This window comes from Apteryx mantelli, chromosome 2 (genome assembly GCF_036417845.1).
Source record: "Apteryx mantelli isolate bAptMan1 chromosome 2, bAptMan1.hap1, whole genome shotgun sequence".
In the NCBI taxonomy this organism is placed as follows: domain Eukaryota; kingdom Metazoa; phylum Chordata; class Aves; order Apterygiformes; family Apterygidae; genus Apteryx; species Apteryx mantelli.
In genome coordinates this window covers 23,497,124-23,510,327 of record NC_089979.1, presented here as the reverse complement: position 1 = coordinate 23,510,327, position 13,204 = coordinate 23,497,124, and the positions used below count along the sequence as shown (strand labels likewise).

General features: G+C 43.2%; 2 protein-coding genes across 7 annotated transcripts in view; one reads left to right on the top strand and one right to left on the bottom strand.

Moving 5' to 3' along the window:
• The window catches only part of TMEM67 (transmembrane protein 67), a 35,866-nt gene extending 33,465 nt beyond the window's left edge, over window positions 1–2,401 (bottom strand). For 2 of the 3 annotated variants that reach the window (XR_010883274.1, XM_067290291.1), the window contains exons 1-2: window positions 2,381–2,401; window positions 126–214 (exon numbers count right to left, since the gene is read on the bottom strand). Coding sequence is in view for 2 of the 3 variants with exons in the window: in XM_067290291.1 (XP_067146392.1) it covers window positions 126–182 (57 nt within the window). In the remaining variant the exon portion in view is untranslated. Of the gene's footprint in view, window positions 1–125; window positions 215–2,380 lie in introns of those variants that run through there. The other variant, XM_067290292.1, reaches the window with a different exon arrangement.
• Window positions 2,402–4,747: 2,346 nt separating this feature from the next.
• RBM12B (RNA binding motif protein 12B) lies at window positions 4,748–12,399 on the top strand. Of its 4 annotated transcripts, none has more exons than XM_067290287.1 (3): window positions 4,748–4,827; window positions 7,360–7,404; window positions 8,120–12,399. In XM_067290287.1, exon 3 carries the CDS (start codon window positions 8,148–8,150, stop codon window positions 10,251–10,253), a length of 2,106 nt encoding a protein of 701 aa, XP_067146388.1. In that variant the 5' UTR covers window positions 4,748–4,827; window positions 7,360–7,404; window positions 8,120–8,147; the 3' UTR covers window positions 10,254–12,399. The 4 variants fall into 4 exon arrangements, with proteins under 4 accessions (XP_067146388.1, XP_067146389.1, XP_067146387.1 ...); XM_067290288.1 differs by lacking the exon at window positions 4,748–4,827 and adding an exon at window positions 5,233–6,899; XM_067290286.1 differs by lacking the exon at window positions 4,748–4,827 and adding an exon at window positions 5,233–7,220.
• Window positions 12,400–13,204: the final 805 nt, after the last annotated feature.

Below are 13,204 nucleotides of genomic sequence, written 5' to 3'. Positions count from 1 at the left end.
ACTCCCAAGTGAAGCCTGTTTTTCAAAATAATCTTAAATTAATGAAAAATAACTTGCAGTTAGATGGAAATTTCAGACTTCAAAAATGGATTATTATGGCAAACTATGAAAAGTTCAATACTTACCATGTTTTCTGGGCATTTTTCACAAGTAACAGATGGCCCACCATTATTAGAAACCATCCTGAATCCTGGCTGACATACACATGAACGACCTGCAAAAAAATAATTCACTTTTAATCTGTATAAATCTAAACATTTTTTTCCAAAGAACAGAACTACTATTTTTCTTGAGAGATATTCAGTCTCTTAGATACACAAATAAAACACCTAAGTGCCATGTGCATGAAAATCACCTTGCTTTTTAAAAACATAGATGTTAGAGACTGTAGTAAAAGGTTTTAGGAAAATGGTATTAGGTTGACTGATATAGTGGGAGAAAAACTATACAGGGCATATGTGTTTGTGTTCTTCCTTCAGCTATACCAGTTGATCTAATAACTGGTACGATCTTGCCTCACTGCCTCACTTAGCCCATCCTCTCTACAAGAGCACTAGCATTGTATGTCTGTATTCAGTTTTTATCCTTTGAATAGGAAATCACTCTGAAAAATAAAACATAATCTTTATATGCAGAGATTTTTTCAAAATATAAATATATTTTGTAAAGCTATTTTAAATTCAAAGCTTTTAAAACTCTGCACCAGGATCCAATGAGTAACAGAGCATACCTAATGCTTATTATTAAGGCAAACACAATGATCATGGCACACCACAGCAGACACTTGCTAGTGCTCAACAGCATTTTTTCCAATAGTTTTTTACTCCCAACATATTGCAGGCCCTTCTCTGTAAGTTTAAACATATTTTATTAGTATTTAGAATCAATTCTGGTTTATAGTGTGTGTTTATTATTATTTAAGGTCATAGAAACGTGCATACAAAAATACATGTAAAATTTTGTGAAAGGTTTTGTAATCCTAAAGCACTAATAGTATCTTCATCAGACAAGTTTTACTGAAACAATATCAGTCAGAAAGATCAACTATTCAGTCAGAGGGCACCAAATTCATATCTACCTACAAAGAAGAAAAAGCCTAATGGGGTTAGACCAATACAAAGACTTAAGGCGTTGTGATGATCAATGTGATGATACCCAATTTTTTTTTAGGTACCTGGCCTGAAAGTAGAATACACAGTCATGAACTGGCCATTGAGGCTCCCAATGCATGGCCAGAGTTGTGCAATTCCAAGTGGAATTGAGAGGGGATACAAACAGACTGAGTAGGGGCTACCTAAACTGCTCCAAGAAGATGCTGTGGGGAAGTCCAAATCCTTGAGTTCTCTGTGGAATTTATATGTCTGCTTGAAGCCCCGAGCTGAACACTAATGTTACAGGAAGATTCAAACCTAAATGACTTATGGATTTAGATATCTACATTATCAGTGGGTCTGAAAACTGCTACAGTACATTTCTTCTGCGGGTAAACAACAGGGTTGCTCTTAAGATACCATGAAGGTGGTGGAACAGATGACCATCTTTTACGTAAGTCTCATGCTGAGAGTATCCCGCAGGGTGGAGACAAAGGCAAGGGACAACCCATCCGTCTTGCTGTAGCTATGCCGTAGGAAGCAGAGCATGCAACAGTCCACCAGCCAGAACCTTACCTAAGTGAGCACAGCTATCCAGATAGCTGCATTTGATTGAGGTACCAGCTCCAAAGAAATAAGCTGTTGGGTCTCAGTTTGATTTGTTAATATACATACACCATTAAAACTACCACTTCTCCAAGAATGAGTATTCATAAAAGAACTATACTATCATACCCTCGTGTCTCTTAAAGAAAGGGAACATTGCTCCTATTTTTTTCACTTAGTATTGTCAATGTGTTGTGTGCTCCAAATTTCCGCATGGGACTTGGATCAATCTGTGCACAGTCTGAAGGTCTCAAATATTTAAGATCTCAGACATTTGAGTTTTGACAGGAAGCTTCAAGTTCTGGAAGTGTTCAAGAACAGAAATTTAGGGACCTATAGAATTTTACTGATAAAAAAGTGGGTATTCATAACAACGAAAATGCCTAAGGAAAGAAAGATTAGAGAACAGGTCCACATATATTGCTCTTGGATAGCAGAATACAGATACCATATTTGTGCTACAGACATCTATGTCTTAGGGGGTCTGGCCGTTTTTACTGCTTTTTCAGACTCGTGCCTGAAAACAACTGCTTTGCAAACCAAAGCAGCCCAAATGGGAGCCCAGATGTTGCACCTCCGGCCGCCAGGAGCTCCCAGAGCGACCGCCGGCCCCGCACGGTTCCCGGACCCGGGGGGCACCGCCGCCCGCCCCCCTGCGACGCGGCGCGGCGCGCGTCGCTCACCCCCGGCGCTCGGCCTCTGGTGGGGCCCGCACGGCCCGCAGGCCAGGCGGGAGATGTCGAAGTAACGGGCGTCGCCGCAGCCGCCGGGCCGCTGCAGCGGGAAGGAGAAGCCGCGGGCCGGCGGGAGCCGCGCGGCCAGCGAGAGGAGCAGCGCGGCAGCGCCCCAGCACCGCGCCGCCGCCATGGCTACCCGGCTGCCTGCAGCCGCGCGCTCTCATTGGCCAATCGCCTCTCGTACGGAGAGCCCGAAGGGCCCAACCGAGGAGGCGAAGCGTTCGCGGGGGAGAGGCTGCACCTCCACCCGCCCTGCCTCCGCCCCTCGGAGCCGGCGAAGAGGCGCGGAGAGGGCAGCAGCGCAGGGCGGAGTAGGGTTGGGTGGTGTAAATGTGTTGTTTTCCTTTGTAAGGAGACAGGTAGCAGACTGATCACACAAAAGGCCCAGATGAACGGACACAAAGTCAAAGAAGTTACCCCTTTTTTCACCTGCCATCACGCTCTTGTTCAGTTTCCCCCAAACATTACCAAAACTCTTCCGGGTACTTGCGTGTCCTCGATTTTCATTATTCCTCACTACCTCTTTACTGACTGATAACTGCATAACTATTATGAGTCTGTATACTAGCATTGTTTGAAAGCCTATATGCTTATCTCACTGAATGCTTCATTCCTAGTAAGATTTGTATTGCTGGGTTGATGGGAGTTTTTTAAAGGCCGAGATACTGGGTGATTACACTTAAATTGTCTATGCTTCAGTTTCTGTTCATAACATCTCTCCTGGAGATAGCAAACAGCTGTTGCAGATAATTCCCATCCCTACGTGTGCTTTTTTTAAACACTTCCAGTCAATAAATCAGCAGCTCCTTCTGTACCAAGTGTCCAGGCAGTGGGGCAAGGAAGGTGGGGTTAGGATTATTTCCAGAAAAAATAGCATTTATACCTGCACTAAAATTATTTCTCAAGAATCTCAACCCTAATTTTTTGAGATTTCTGACCACTGCTTCTAAACCCTATCATCTGAAGAGAGATTTCATAAATCACTGTGATAACCAGCAAGCTTCTGGATCCCAAGAGAAGGCAGCTTCACAACTTCCGGTCAGCCTCATGTAATTTTTTTTAGCTATTTTCTAAGACAGAATGCAGATGTACTTCCCCAAACTCAGTTTGAAAGGACAGAAGGACCTCATTTCATTAGTTGCTCACAGTGTAACCAAACTATCAGTGCTATGTAGTTGTATTGTTAGATCAGGAAACATATTTCCAAAAAAGACAGAGAAGTGTGCTTTGGATGTGGCTCTGCAGAAGACTTCATCAGAAGCACTTTCTAAAATTCTACTTCCTATGCTCAAGATATAGGTTCATCCCAGAAAAGATAGATAAGAGCTACTGGCAGGATTAAGTGAGGGTGAAAATTTTTTTAGTCTATCAGAATGGAGCTGACAAACAATAGAATTGCTGTCTAGAAATACAAGGAAATATGTGTAAAACACAGGGAAAGGGAGGTGAGATAACCACTAGATGAATAAAATATCTACCTAACCATAATGACTAAAGCAGCCTGCCTCTCCCCTTCCACATGGACAGCCTTAGCCTTACCTCCTCCTCCCTCCCTTTTCTCCCAACACAGGGTTGGAGCCACCCCTGAGAAAGCTTAGGTTGGAAACTGGTTTTCTAACAACCGGCCCTGAGTTTTAGAAACTGCCTGGGAACAGAAGCGGAGGGTACAGAACCCCCTCTCCAGTGCCGGAGGCACCCGCAGGCCCAGGCCCGGGCCCGGGCGGGCTCCCAGCAGCTCTCGGTCCCGGGGCCCACCGGCACTCGTAGGGGCTTCTCCTCCGCCCCTCTTCCTGAGCCGGGTAGGCGCCGGGACTGAGAAAGCGAGAGACCGAAGGCCGTTGCAACACAACCATAACCCTCGCGAGCAGCGTAACCGGCGCTGCCCCAGCACCGCGGCGCGGACGACACCGGGCTCCTCCGCGGGGCCTGCAAGACCGCACGCCAGCTGCGTCCCCTGGCGCTCCCCAGCGGCGCATGCGCACTGCCCAGGCTGCGCAACCCTGCACGAGCCAACCGCCCGCCTGAGCAGAGCGCATGCGTAGTGAAACCAACCGGGCATCACATAGCGCATGCGTAGCGGAAAGCCAGGTAACGACGGGCGTGTTCCTGGCACCGCTTCCGGAGGCGGTTCGAGGAGGTGCCGTGCGCTCCGAGCATGCGCACGAGCGCAGGGTGGCGCTCGGGGCCACGCCGCGCCGCGCGGCCAGAGGGGCCCGGAAGGACTCGTGCAAGTTCAACCGCGGGGTCGAAGGGGAGGGGGTCGCGCAGGCGCAGTTCGGCTTCTCGCCCGCTTGCTGGGGGGGGGAAGGAAGGAGGACGCCATCTTGGTGGTGCAGTGCTGGGAGCTGCGGGGAGCGGGGCTCGGTGTGGAGCCTGTCCCGGCGGCGTGTCCGGTGGGTGGCTGGCGCGAGGGAGGGCGCCCGGCTTCCCGGAGTGCTCTGCGTATCCGAGGGCGCGGGCTTCGCGCCGCGATCCGGTTGCGCGCGGCCGGCTCTCGCCGGCGGAGCGGCTGCGCGGCTGTTGCCCGCGCTGAGGCCCCCTCGTCCCGGCCGGCGGCTTTCGCCCTTCGCTCCCTAATGCCCCCGGCCCCGTCCCGATGCCGCGGGGAGGCCGGGCTTGTTTTCCGCAGGGTCGGATCACAAGCGGCCTCCGGCGGGGCCGGACGCGCGGCGCGGGGCGGCCTCCCCGCCCGCCCCCGTCCCTGCGCCGCCGGCCGCTGCGCTCGGCGTCGCCCGCTGGGCGGCGGGGCGTGTTCCCGCTGTGCTGCGAGCGGCGGCTGCGTGCGGCGGCGCCGCGGCTTCGGGGCTTCTCACCCACTTTCTCCAAGTCGCAGCGCTGGGAATCGGCCCTGTGCCGAAGCCGGCTGCGCAGCACGCCCAGCTGCCGGGTTCCTTCGCTTCTTCTGTCAGCGCTGTGAAAGCTTTCACTTGCAACAACTTACTTCGATTGTTAAGGCTTATTTTGGAGAAGACTGGAATAAGGAATCCTCCTTTCACTCACCAATTATTTGTTAACTCGCATATTCCTCGGAAATTCACTTTTATACTTGTAGTATTTCTGTGGGTGTTCCTGTTGTCTTGCGTGCTTCATGGCATGCAGATCCTTCTGCCCAGTAGTGAAAGTGCTAGTTTAGTGCAGACCTATTTTCATGAAATATTTACAGGGGGTTTTTTGAGTGAGGCAGTAGGAAGTTTTAATGGGATTTGGAATGTGCTGTGCTAAGGCTGTGGGAGCATAGGCACAGTATTGCTTTTTGGTTAGCTCAGTTTAAATACAGAATTTCCTAAAGTATTACTGTGCACTGTTCTGTGCTTTTAAATTGTTGACATGAGGCTGCCATCTATTTATTATCTAAAGACTTGTTCTTTGAAGGCCTTGCTCAGTTGATGATCTGGTCTTAGTCTTGTTATTTTCATCCTAAAAGTCACTCTTTGGTCATTCATTTAAACAGTTGGACGGCTTATCTATGTTTGCTACCACTTCTTGATTGCTTAATGTACAGCTAGTAAAAGCTTATTATCTGGACTTGACTTTCTGTTTGTGGACTTCCTAAATATCACGTTATGATCTGGAATCAGTGTGTCTCGTTTGAGCACTGCAATTTGTATTTTGTATCCATGGGCCATCGTGGAGAACTTGACGTTTACCACCAAAGGAGTACTGAGGATATCTGGTTCTGAATGCTGGCTAAAAATTGGGATAGGAATGCAAAATTGTGAAATTCAGAAATGCTACAGATTACATACATCATGAAATAGGAGGCCAGCGGATTTGATTTTTCAAGAAACGAAGGTTCTGTAAGAAAATTCTGCCCTTGAATTCTCTCCTTGCTTGTTGGCACTGCTGTCACATCTGTTGAGAAGATAGATTATAAAGATATGGAGAGCTGGTGATCTTCTTTGCAGTTATTCAAACAGGCAGTTGTTTTCAATTTGTGCTTACAAAGTGCTGATTTAGTAGCAACGTAGAATCAGTTAAAGAACTTGGGCTTTGCTCTTGTTTTGTAAGCTCAGGAGGAGTGATTAGTCACTGTGGTCAACAGATAACTGTGCATCAGAAATCCTGTTTATTCATTAGTGTGTTATAATACTTGTTATTGAGCAAGGGTTTTGTCCAGGGGATATTGTCAGACACTTGTCATCAAGGTCTTGGGCTTTTTATTTTACTATTTATTATTATTCTTTAAGGGATGTAGCCATTTGTTATGGAGGCTTGTCTTTGTTCTGTGAGAGTACTGTGCTATGTATCTTGTGACACTAGATGATAATTTAGAAAATTGGGATACATTCAAGTTAGTGTGTTAAGTGATTCCTGTTCTTATATTTGAAAGGCAGTAAACATTTAGGGAAAATAGTGAACTCTGCTTTGTAAATTGAAGTAGTCACTGAAGTTTCTCCTTGTTGACTATTTTTGCTCTTTCATGTGATCGCCTTCACTGTATACCCTTAAGTGCAGTGCTGGAATGGTGAGTAGCATACCCTTGTTGTGAACTTTGAAAGCAGGTGGACTTCAGAAGAATGGACACGTACAGTAATCTTGAGATGGACTTGTGCGTCTTTCAAGGACTCAAAGAATTGAGGGTTTTCCCCTCGCTTTACAATCAGTCTGTTTCATTTCAACAGTTCAGTGTGGCGCAGTTGATGATGAGATAACCTCAGCGTGTTTTCACCATTTGCAGAAGTCAACTTAACTTTTGAATTTTCTTTGCTTCTAATATGGAGACACAAAGATGCAATGCATAGCATTTTGCTGTCTTTCCCTTGGAACGAGGAAGGAGTTCTTCATGGTACCTCAAATTGTGGTTTCATTACAATGCTTGGCTTTAATATTAGCCACTACTATGGATGAGCTGCAGCAATGTAGCACAGTATGTAAACCAAAGTACGGATATCAGCCATTAATTATGTTTCGTTTTCTTTCCACAGTTAAGTTGATTTTACAGAATTTACAGGTCTTCCAAGCAGAAACAGGTAAGCTGCCAAAAGCTTAACACTTCTCACTGAGTATTGTGAAAAGATCACACACGGCCTTTTCTCACAGACTTGTGACTGGGAAATAGGATATACTCTCCTGAGTGCATGCGGCTGCTGCAGTTAATACTCTGACTACATGAAAGAGACAACATTTTTGAACGCTGAGAAAATATACACATTATTGAACAGAACTGATCACTGGGTAGAGCAACTTGACAAAGCATTAAAGTCATCATTATTGGTGAATTACTTCATTTTTCAGTGATGTAGTTATTCTTTTTTCTTTCTCCTTTTATCATCTAGTATTTTCTGCATTATGATAGCAAGTCTCTTGACCAAAACAGGAATTTTTTGTTCCTTAGGATTGGACAGAGATCTCTGGCATACAGTAATTATGCTGTGAAAGTCTTAGGTGTTCCTTATGTATTGTGGATGGTGAGGAGTGACTTAGGTTGATTTTGTTGCCCTTAGGATAGGGAATATTGATAGATCTGTGGACATGTGCAGGTGGAATAGCTAATGGTTCTGACATCAACTTTCAGTGAATCCTGCTTTAATCTTATTCTTGTGTGAACTTGTGAGTTTTTTGTTTGATGCCTTCTCTCTTGATTGAGACAAGGACATTCATTAAAAAGGCTTTAGCACGTCTTTAGTACTCAGCTATTACAGTATCTTAACACTTAAGCTATCATGTGTACCTTTTTGTCTGCAGGTGATTTTTGCTGTGGGTTGAGCTCAGCATGGCTGTAGTCATCCGTTTACAGGGGCTTCCTGTTATTGCGGGTCCTGCAGATATTCGTCGTTTCTTCTTGGGATTGAATATTCCTGATGGAGGTGTGCATATTATTGGAGGAGAAATTGGGGAGGCTTTTATTATATTTGCAACAGATGAAGATGCACGGCGTGCGATGAGCTGTTCAGGAGGGTTTATCAAGGACTCGCGCATAGAGCTCTTTCTCAGCAGCAAGACAGAAATGCAGAATACCATAGAAATGAGCCGGAAACGATTTGATCGTGGGGGACGAGAAACTATGTCTGGGTCTAGACGAACATGTACTAATAATTCTGGTTCATCGGGTGTTGGAGACATTTCACATTTAGTTGCAGCTATTACAAAAGGAATGAATAAACCTAGTTATGGTCCGCCAAATCATCCGGAGGCTGGTTTCCATACCAATGGCGCAAGACATGGTGATGCAGGTATACCTAAATCAAGCTATAACCAGTCAAGAAAAGATTCTCATTCATTTAATCCAGATGATCTTTACTTATTTCTACGTGGTATACCTTACTCTGCAACAGAAGATGAAGTACGTGCTTTCCTTTCCGGGTTACATGTGGATGGAGTGATTCTGATAAAGCATCGCAATGGCTTAAACAACGGTGATTGCCTGGTAAAATTTGCCACGCCTGGCGATGCCTTAGAAGGACTTAAACGTCATAGACAATACATGGGTCAGAGGTTTATAGAAATAAGTCCCTCTACAGAGGAACGGTGGATTGAATATGGTGGGAGGGTAGACATGACAAACGAAATTGATCGCTTTTTGTGCAAAGAACGTTCTCCAACAAGAGGTGCAGGCTACATGCATTCAAGGAAGCATTCTCACTCAAGATCACCGAGGAGACAAAGAACACGTTCTCGTTCGCCTCCCACCCAGGAATATTACATACATTTAAGAAATCTATCTACTAGTCTTGAGAAGAGAGATTTGAGAGCTTTTTTCCCTGATCTGGATATTTGCAGCAAACAAATCAAGTTCCTAATGGATAAACATCAGAGGAGGACTAGAGATGCTTTTGTGATGTTAAGGAGTGAGAGAGATTATCAGGCTGCTTTGGAATATCATAGAAAGGCTCTTCTTAATCGTCCTGTTTACATTTTTCCAATTTCAAGAAGATCAATGTTGAAAATAATTGATTCTTGTGAGAGGAAAAGATCACAGGAAAGAGATCATCCTGGACAACCCATACAGGAAAAAAGTTATCGGGAAGGTCATTCTGGCCCTAAGATATGTGTTTATGTAAGAAATTTTCCATTTGATGTGACAAAAATTGAAGTGCAAAAGTTCTTTGCAAGATTTGATATTGATGAAGATGATATTTACTTGCTCTATGATGACAAAGGAGTTGGGCTGGGAGAAGCATTAGTGAGGTTTAAGTCTGAAGAACAAGCCATGAAAGCAGAAAACTTAAATCGGCGAAGGTTCTTGGGAACGGAGGTATTATTAAGACTTATATCTGAAGAGCAGATGCAGGAGTTTGGTGTAACTGTTCCATTATCTGGACCAAGTGAAATGCAGGGTCATTCACAGGCATATGACAGAGGTGAGCTTTCCCGTCCAGTTGGTTCACCATCTGGACCACCACAGGGGCCACCCATACATTCATTTGGTCCCCCTGGGAATTTTAGGCATCCTTCTGAATTTAGGCACCCCCCTGAGGACTTCATGTGCCCTCCCGAGGATTTTAGAGGTCCTCCACCACTCATGGATTTTGGTGGTGACGGTGAACCTTTTGGCAGAATGGAGTTTGGAAATAGTAAAATGGGAAGTTTTCCTGAGGGAAGATTTATGCCGGATCCAAATTTCAGTGGCGGTTCTGAACACGTTGTTCCTATTCGATTGAAAAATTTACCATTTAAAGCTACTCCTAATGAGATTCTGGATTTTTTCTATGGCTACAGAGTCATACCAGAGTCGGTTTCTATACAGTATAATGAGCAAGGATTACCTTCTGGTGATGCCATTGTTGCTATGACAAACTATGAGGAAGCTATGGCTGCTATTAATGAACTGAATGATAGACCAATTGGTCCACGGAAAGTTAAGTTGAGTTTGCTCTAAAGGAGGAAAAATGGTCTAGAATAAAATATTCTAAATTTGACAGTATTGACAATTATTTTCACTTTTTTAATTACTGGAAGATGCAGAAGAAACAGTTTCCATCAACGGTTGTAAATAGTGTCTAGTTTAGTTGTTTAGTTCTTGGTTGAAATATCTGTATGGTTAAGATATCTGAGAACTGTATTGTGCCTGCTTCTTGTGGCAGAGAAGAGCCCAGAAATTCTGGAAGACACTGAATATCCAGGTATAAAAGCATGGAGTTGCAATGCTCTTTTCTTTTTTTTTTTTCCCTCCAGTTTGCTTTAAATCCATGTTCCATGACTTTGCATCAAATAAAAATGTAAGTGCTGAATGATTGACCACACAAACAGTTCAAGTAGAAAAACTTCAGTGCTGCCTGCATTAGTAAATTACACTTTTTATTGAGAATAGCTTAAAAAATAAAAAATGACTGAATTTTTTTGTGTAAACTGTTCAGTCTTGGTTCAGTTTCATGTGGTTACAGGCATCTCAGTGGGGGGAGGAGGGACTGTGAAAGAGCTTCCTGTTCACATTAGCTGGCTTTGCTGGCTTGCAACTTTTTTAAATAAAAAAAATTGCCACTAAATGTGTGTCTTTGTTTAAAACTTGCATAGTAACTGGTCTCAGCTACCATGCTCAGTGTACATCAGCCTTGGTGAGAAGGATGCTGGCTGTTTTCTGTGGGAAGAGTGAACTATTAAAACTTGTCAGCATAGCAGCAACTATTTAGGTTACAGTGACTCCAAATCTGTATTAATCAGTTTGGTAGGCTTTCTTGGTCTCTTCACACAGTGTAGTACCTTGAGGCAGAAAGTGAATGTTTGGTGTTTGGGCTTCAGACTGAGGTTTCAGGGTGGTCTTTGTTTCATTGCCACATGCTTGTCATCTGAATATCAACTTGCCAATGATGTCCGACTGCATTCCAGGTCACTCTCTAATTAGTTATAACATCTGTCATTGGCAACCAAGGTGACAAACAGTTATTTTCTTATGTAAGAAGATATTTATTTCTGTGTTTACAATGCTTTCTAATTGTTGTTTACCAGCATATTTAAATTTTAACATGAAATAAGCTGGCCTGTTTTGGATAGAACTCTGCTTTAAAATTTTAGGTTCAATAGGAAACTTGTTTTGGTTGTGTAGATAAGGACTTTGCACACTGTTGACATTGAGATTATACTAGATAGTATTTGGAGTACTAAGGAATTTTATGAAATGTTGTAATCCCCTCTCAAACTAAGCCAGCAAACTTGCAACACAGTGGTGAAAACTGTAGCATTAACCTTTGTTCAGGTGATAACCAAAAAATCATAGATTCATTGAGTAGTTAAGGTTGGAAGGGACCTCTAGAGATCATCTAGTCCAGCTCCCAAGCTCACAGCAGGGCCAGCTAGAGCAGGTTACTCAAGGCCTTGTCCAGTTGGGTTTTGAGTATCTTCAAGGATAGAGACTCCACAACCTTAGCTGCAGCAACTCCATAGCCTTTTCCAGTGACTGATCACCCTCACTGACAGCCAAACTTTAAATTAATTCTTGCGTGTGAAGTCATCAATTACTAGATGTTTGTATAAACTCTTGAGTGGAAATAAAAAAAAAATTGAGACCTTTTTATTTTATAATTTTTAAAAGACTAGTGTAGCTTCATTTCTTTTGCATTTTATTTGTTGTCTGTTATAAGCACTAGGAAAAATATTTTAAAAGAAAATGATAATGACAAGTCTGTATACGTAGATTCCTTGAAGCAAAAAAACTTAAAGGTGGCCAAATTTTCAAATTCTGGATACAGTCTAGTAAGAATCAGCTTCAGAATTGTGTTGTACTGTGTTCTGAATGCTCCTCCAAATTTAAATAGATTTTAAAAATGTTGATGCTTTTTCTTCCCTGTTGCACTACAGAGGTCAATAAACAGGAAGCTAACAGACTTTGCAGGGAAAGTAAAGGCATCTGTTACCAGGAATCCTCAAAATAAACTTGCCTGACATAATCATGCAGTTGAAAACCTCAGTGTGGTTCTTGTTGTAAGTTAACATCATCTTTACTATGAATTCTTGCCTCTTTATTATCAGCTGAATGCAGCTCATTTCTCCTTTAGTTAATCAGCTTTCGATGATTTGTTGTTTTTAAAGTTCTTCCAACTAGTATGATAGAGAATTTTAAACAAAAAATAAATCAGTAAAATTTCAACCTGACTTCTAGAATAGAGTTGTTACACAAAATAAAAATTTTTAATTAAAGGATTTGGAGGCTGAAGGGATAGGGGAAATTTAGTAGTTTGTTTGCGGCTTAGGCTTGCTCTAAAACAAAATCTTACACTTATCTCAATGACATCATCTGTTCTCCAAAAAGTCTGATAAGGTACCATTAATTTTTGGGAGGAAAAACTGTTTTTTTTCACAAAAACAGATGCAAAGCTCGTAGTGACAGAGGTCATAATTGTGTGATTTAAAGATTTTGTTTGTTTGTTTGCCCTATAGCTAATTTGGCTTTAAAGCCACATTACAACTTATGACTATTATAAATTAATCTATGAAATATTGAATTGGCAGTTCAAAAATTTTTTTTAAGGTCCGTAAAAACAAGAGCTGTACTTCTTCAAAGTATGTGTACATGATCTGGAGCAGAGGGAAACTGAGAAAGAATGTCTATACATCAGTCAGTTATCAAGGTTACTGGGAGAGTGGATTCCAAACTTGCAGCTATTATCTGCCTAGCAGGTCTTTTTTTGGGGGGGGAGAGGGCTTGCAGTGCATGTGTACATACAGTTTTCACTAAATCCTGATTTAGGATGGTGCAAGGTTGGGGTGGTGATAGCATGTCCTGTTTTTCCTCATTCCTGATAATAAGGGTTTTCTAACTTTAGATGTTTTAATGGTTTGGAGGCACTCTCAGTGTAAAGGATGAATCTAAGACAGTAGTCTATCTAGAAATAC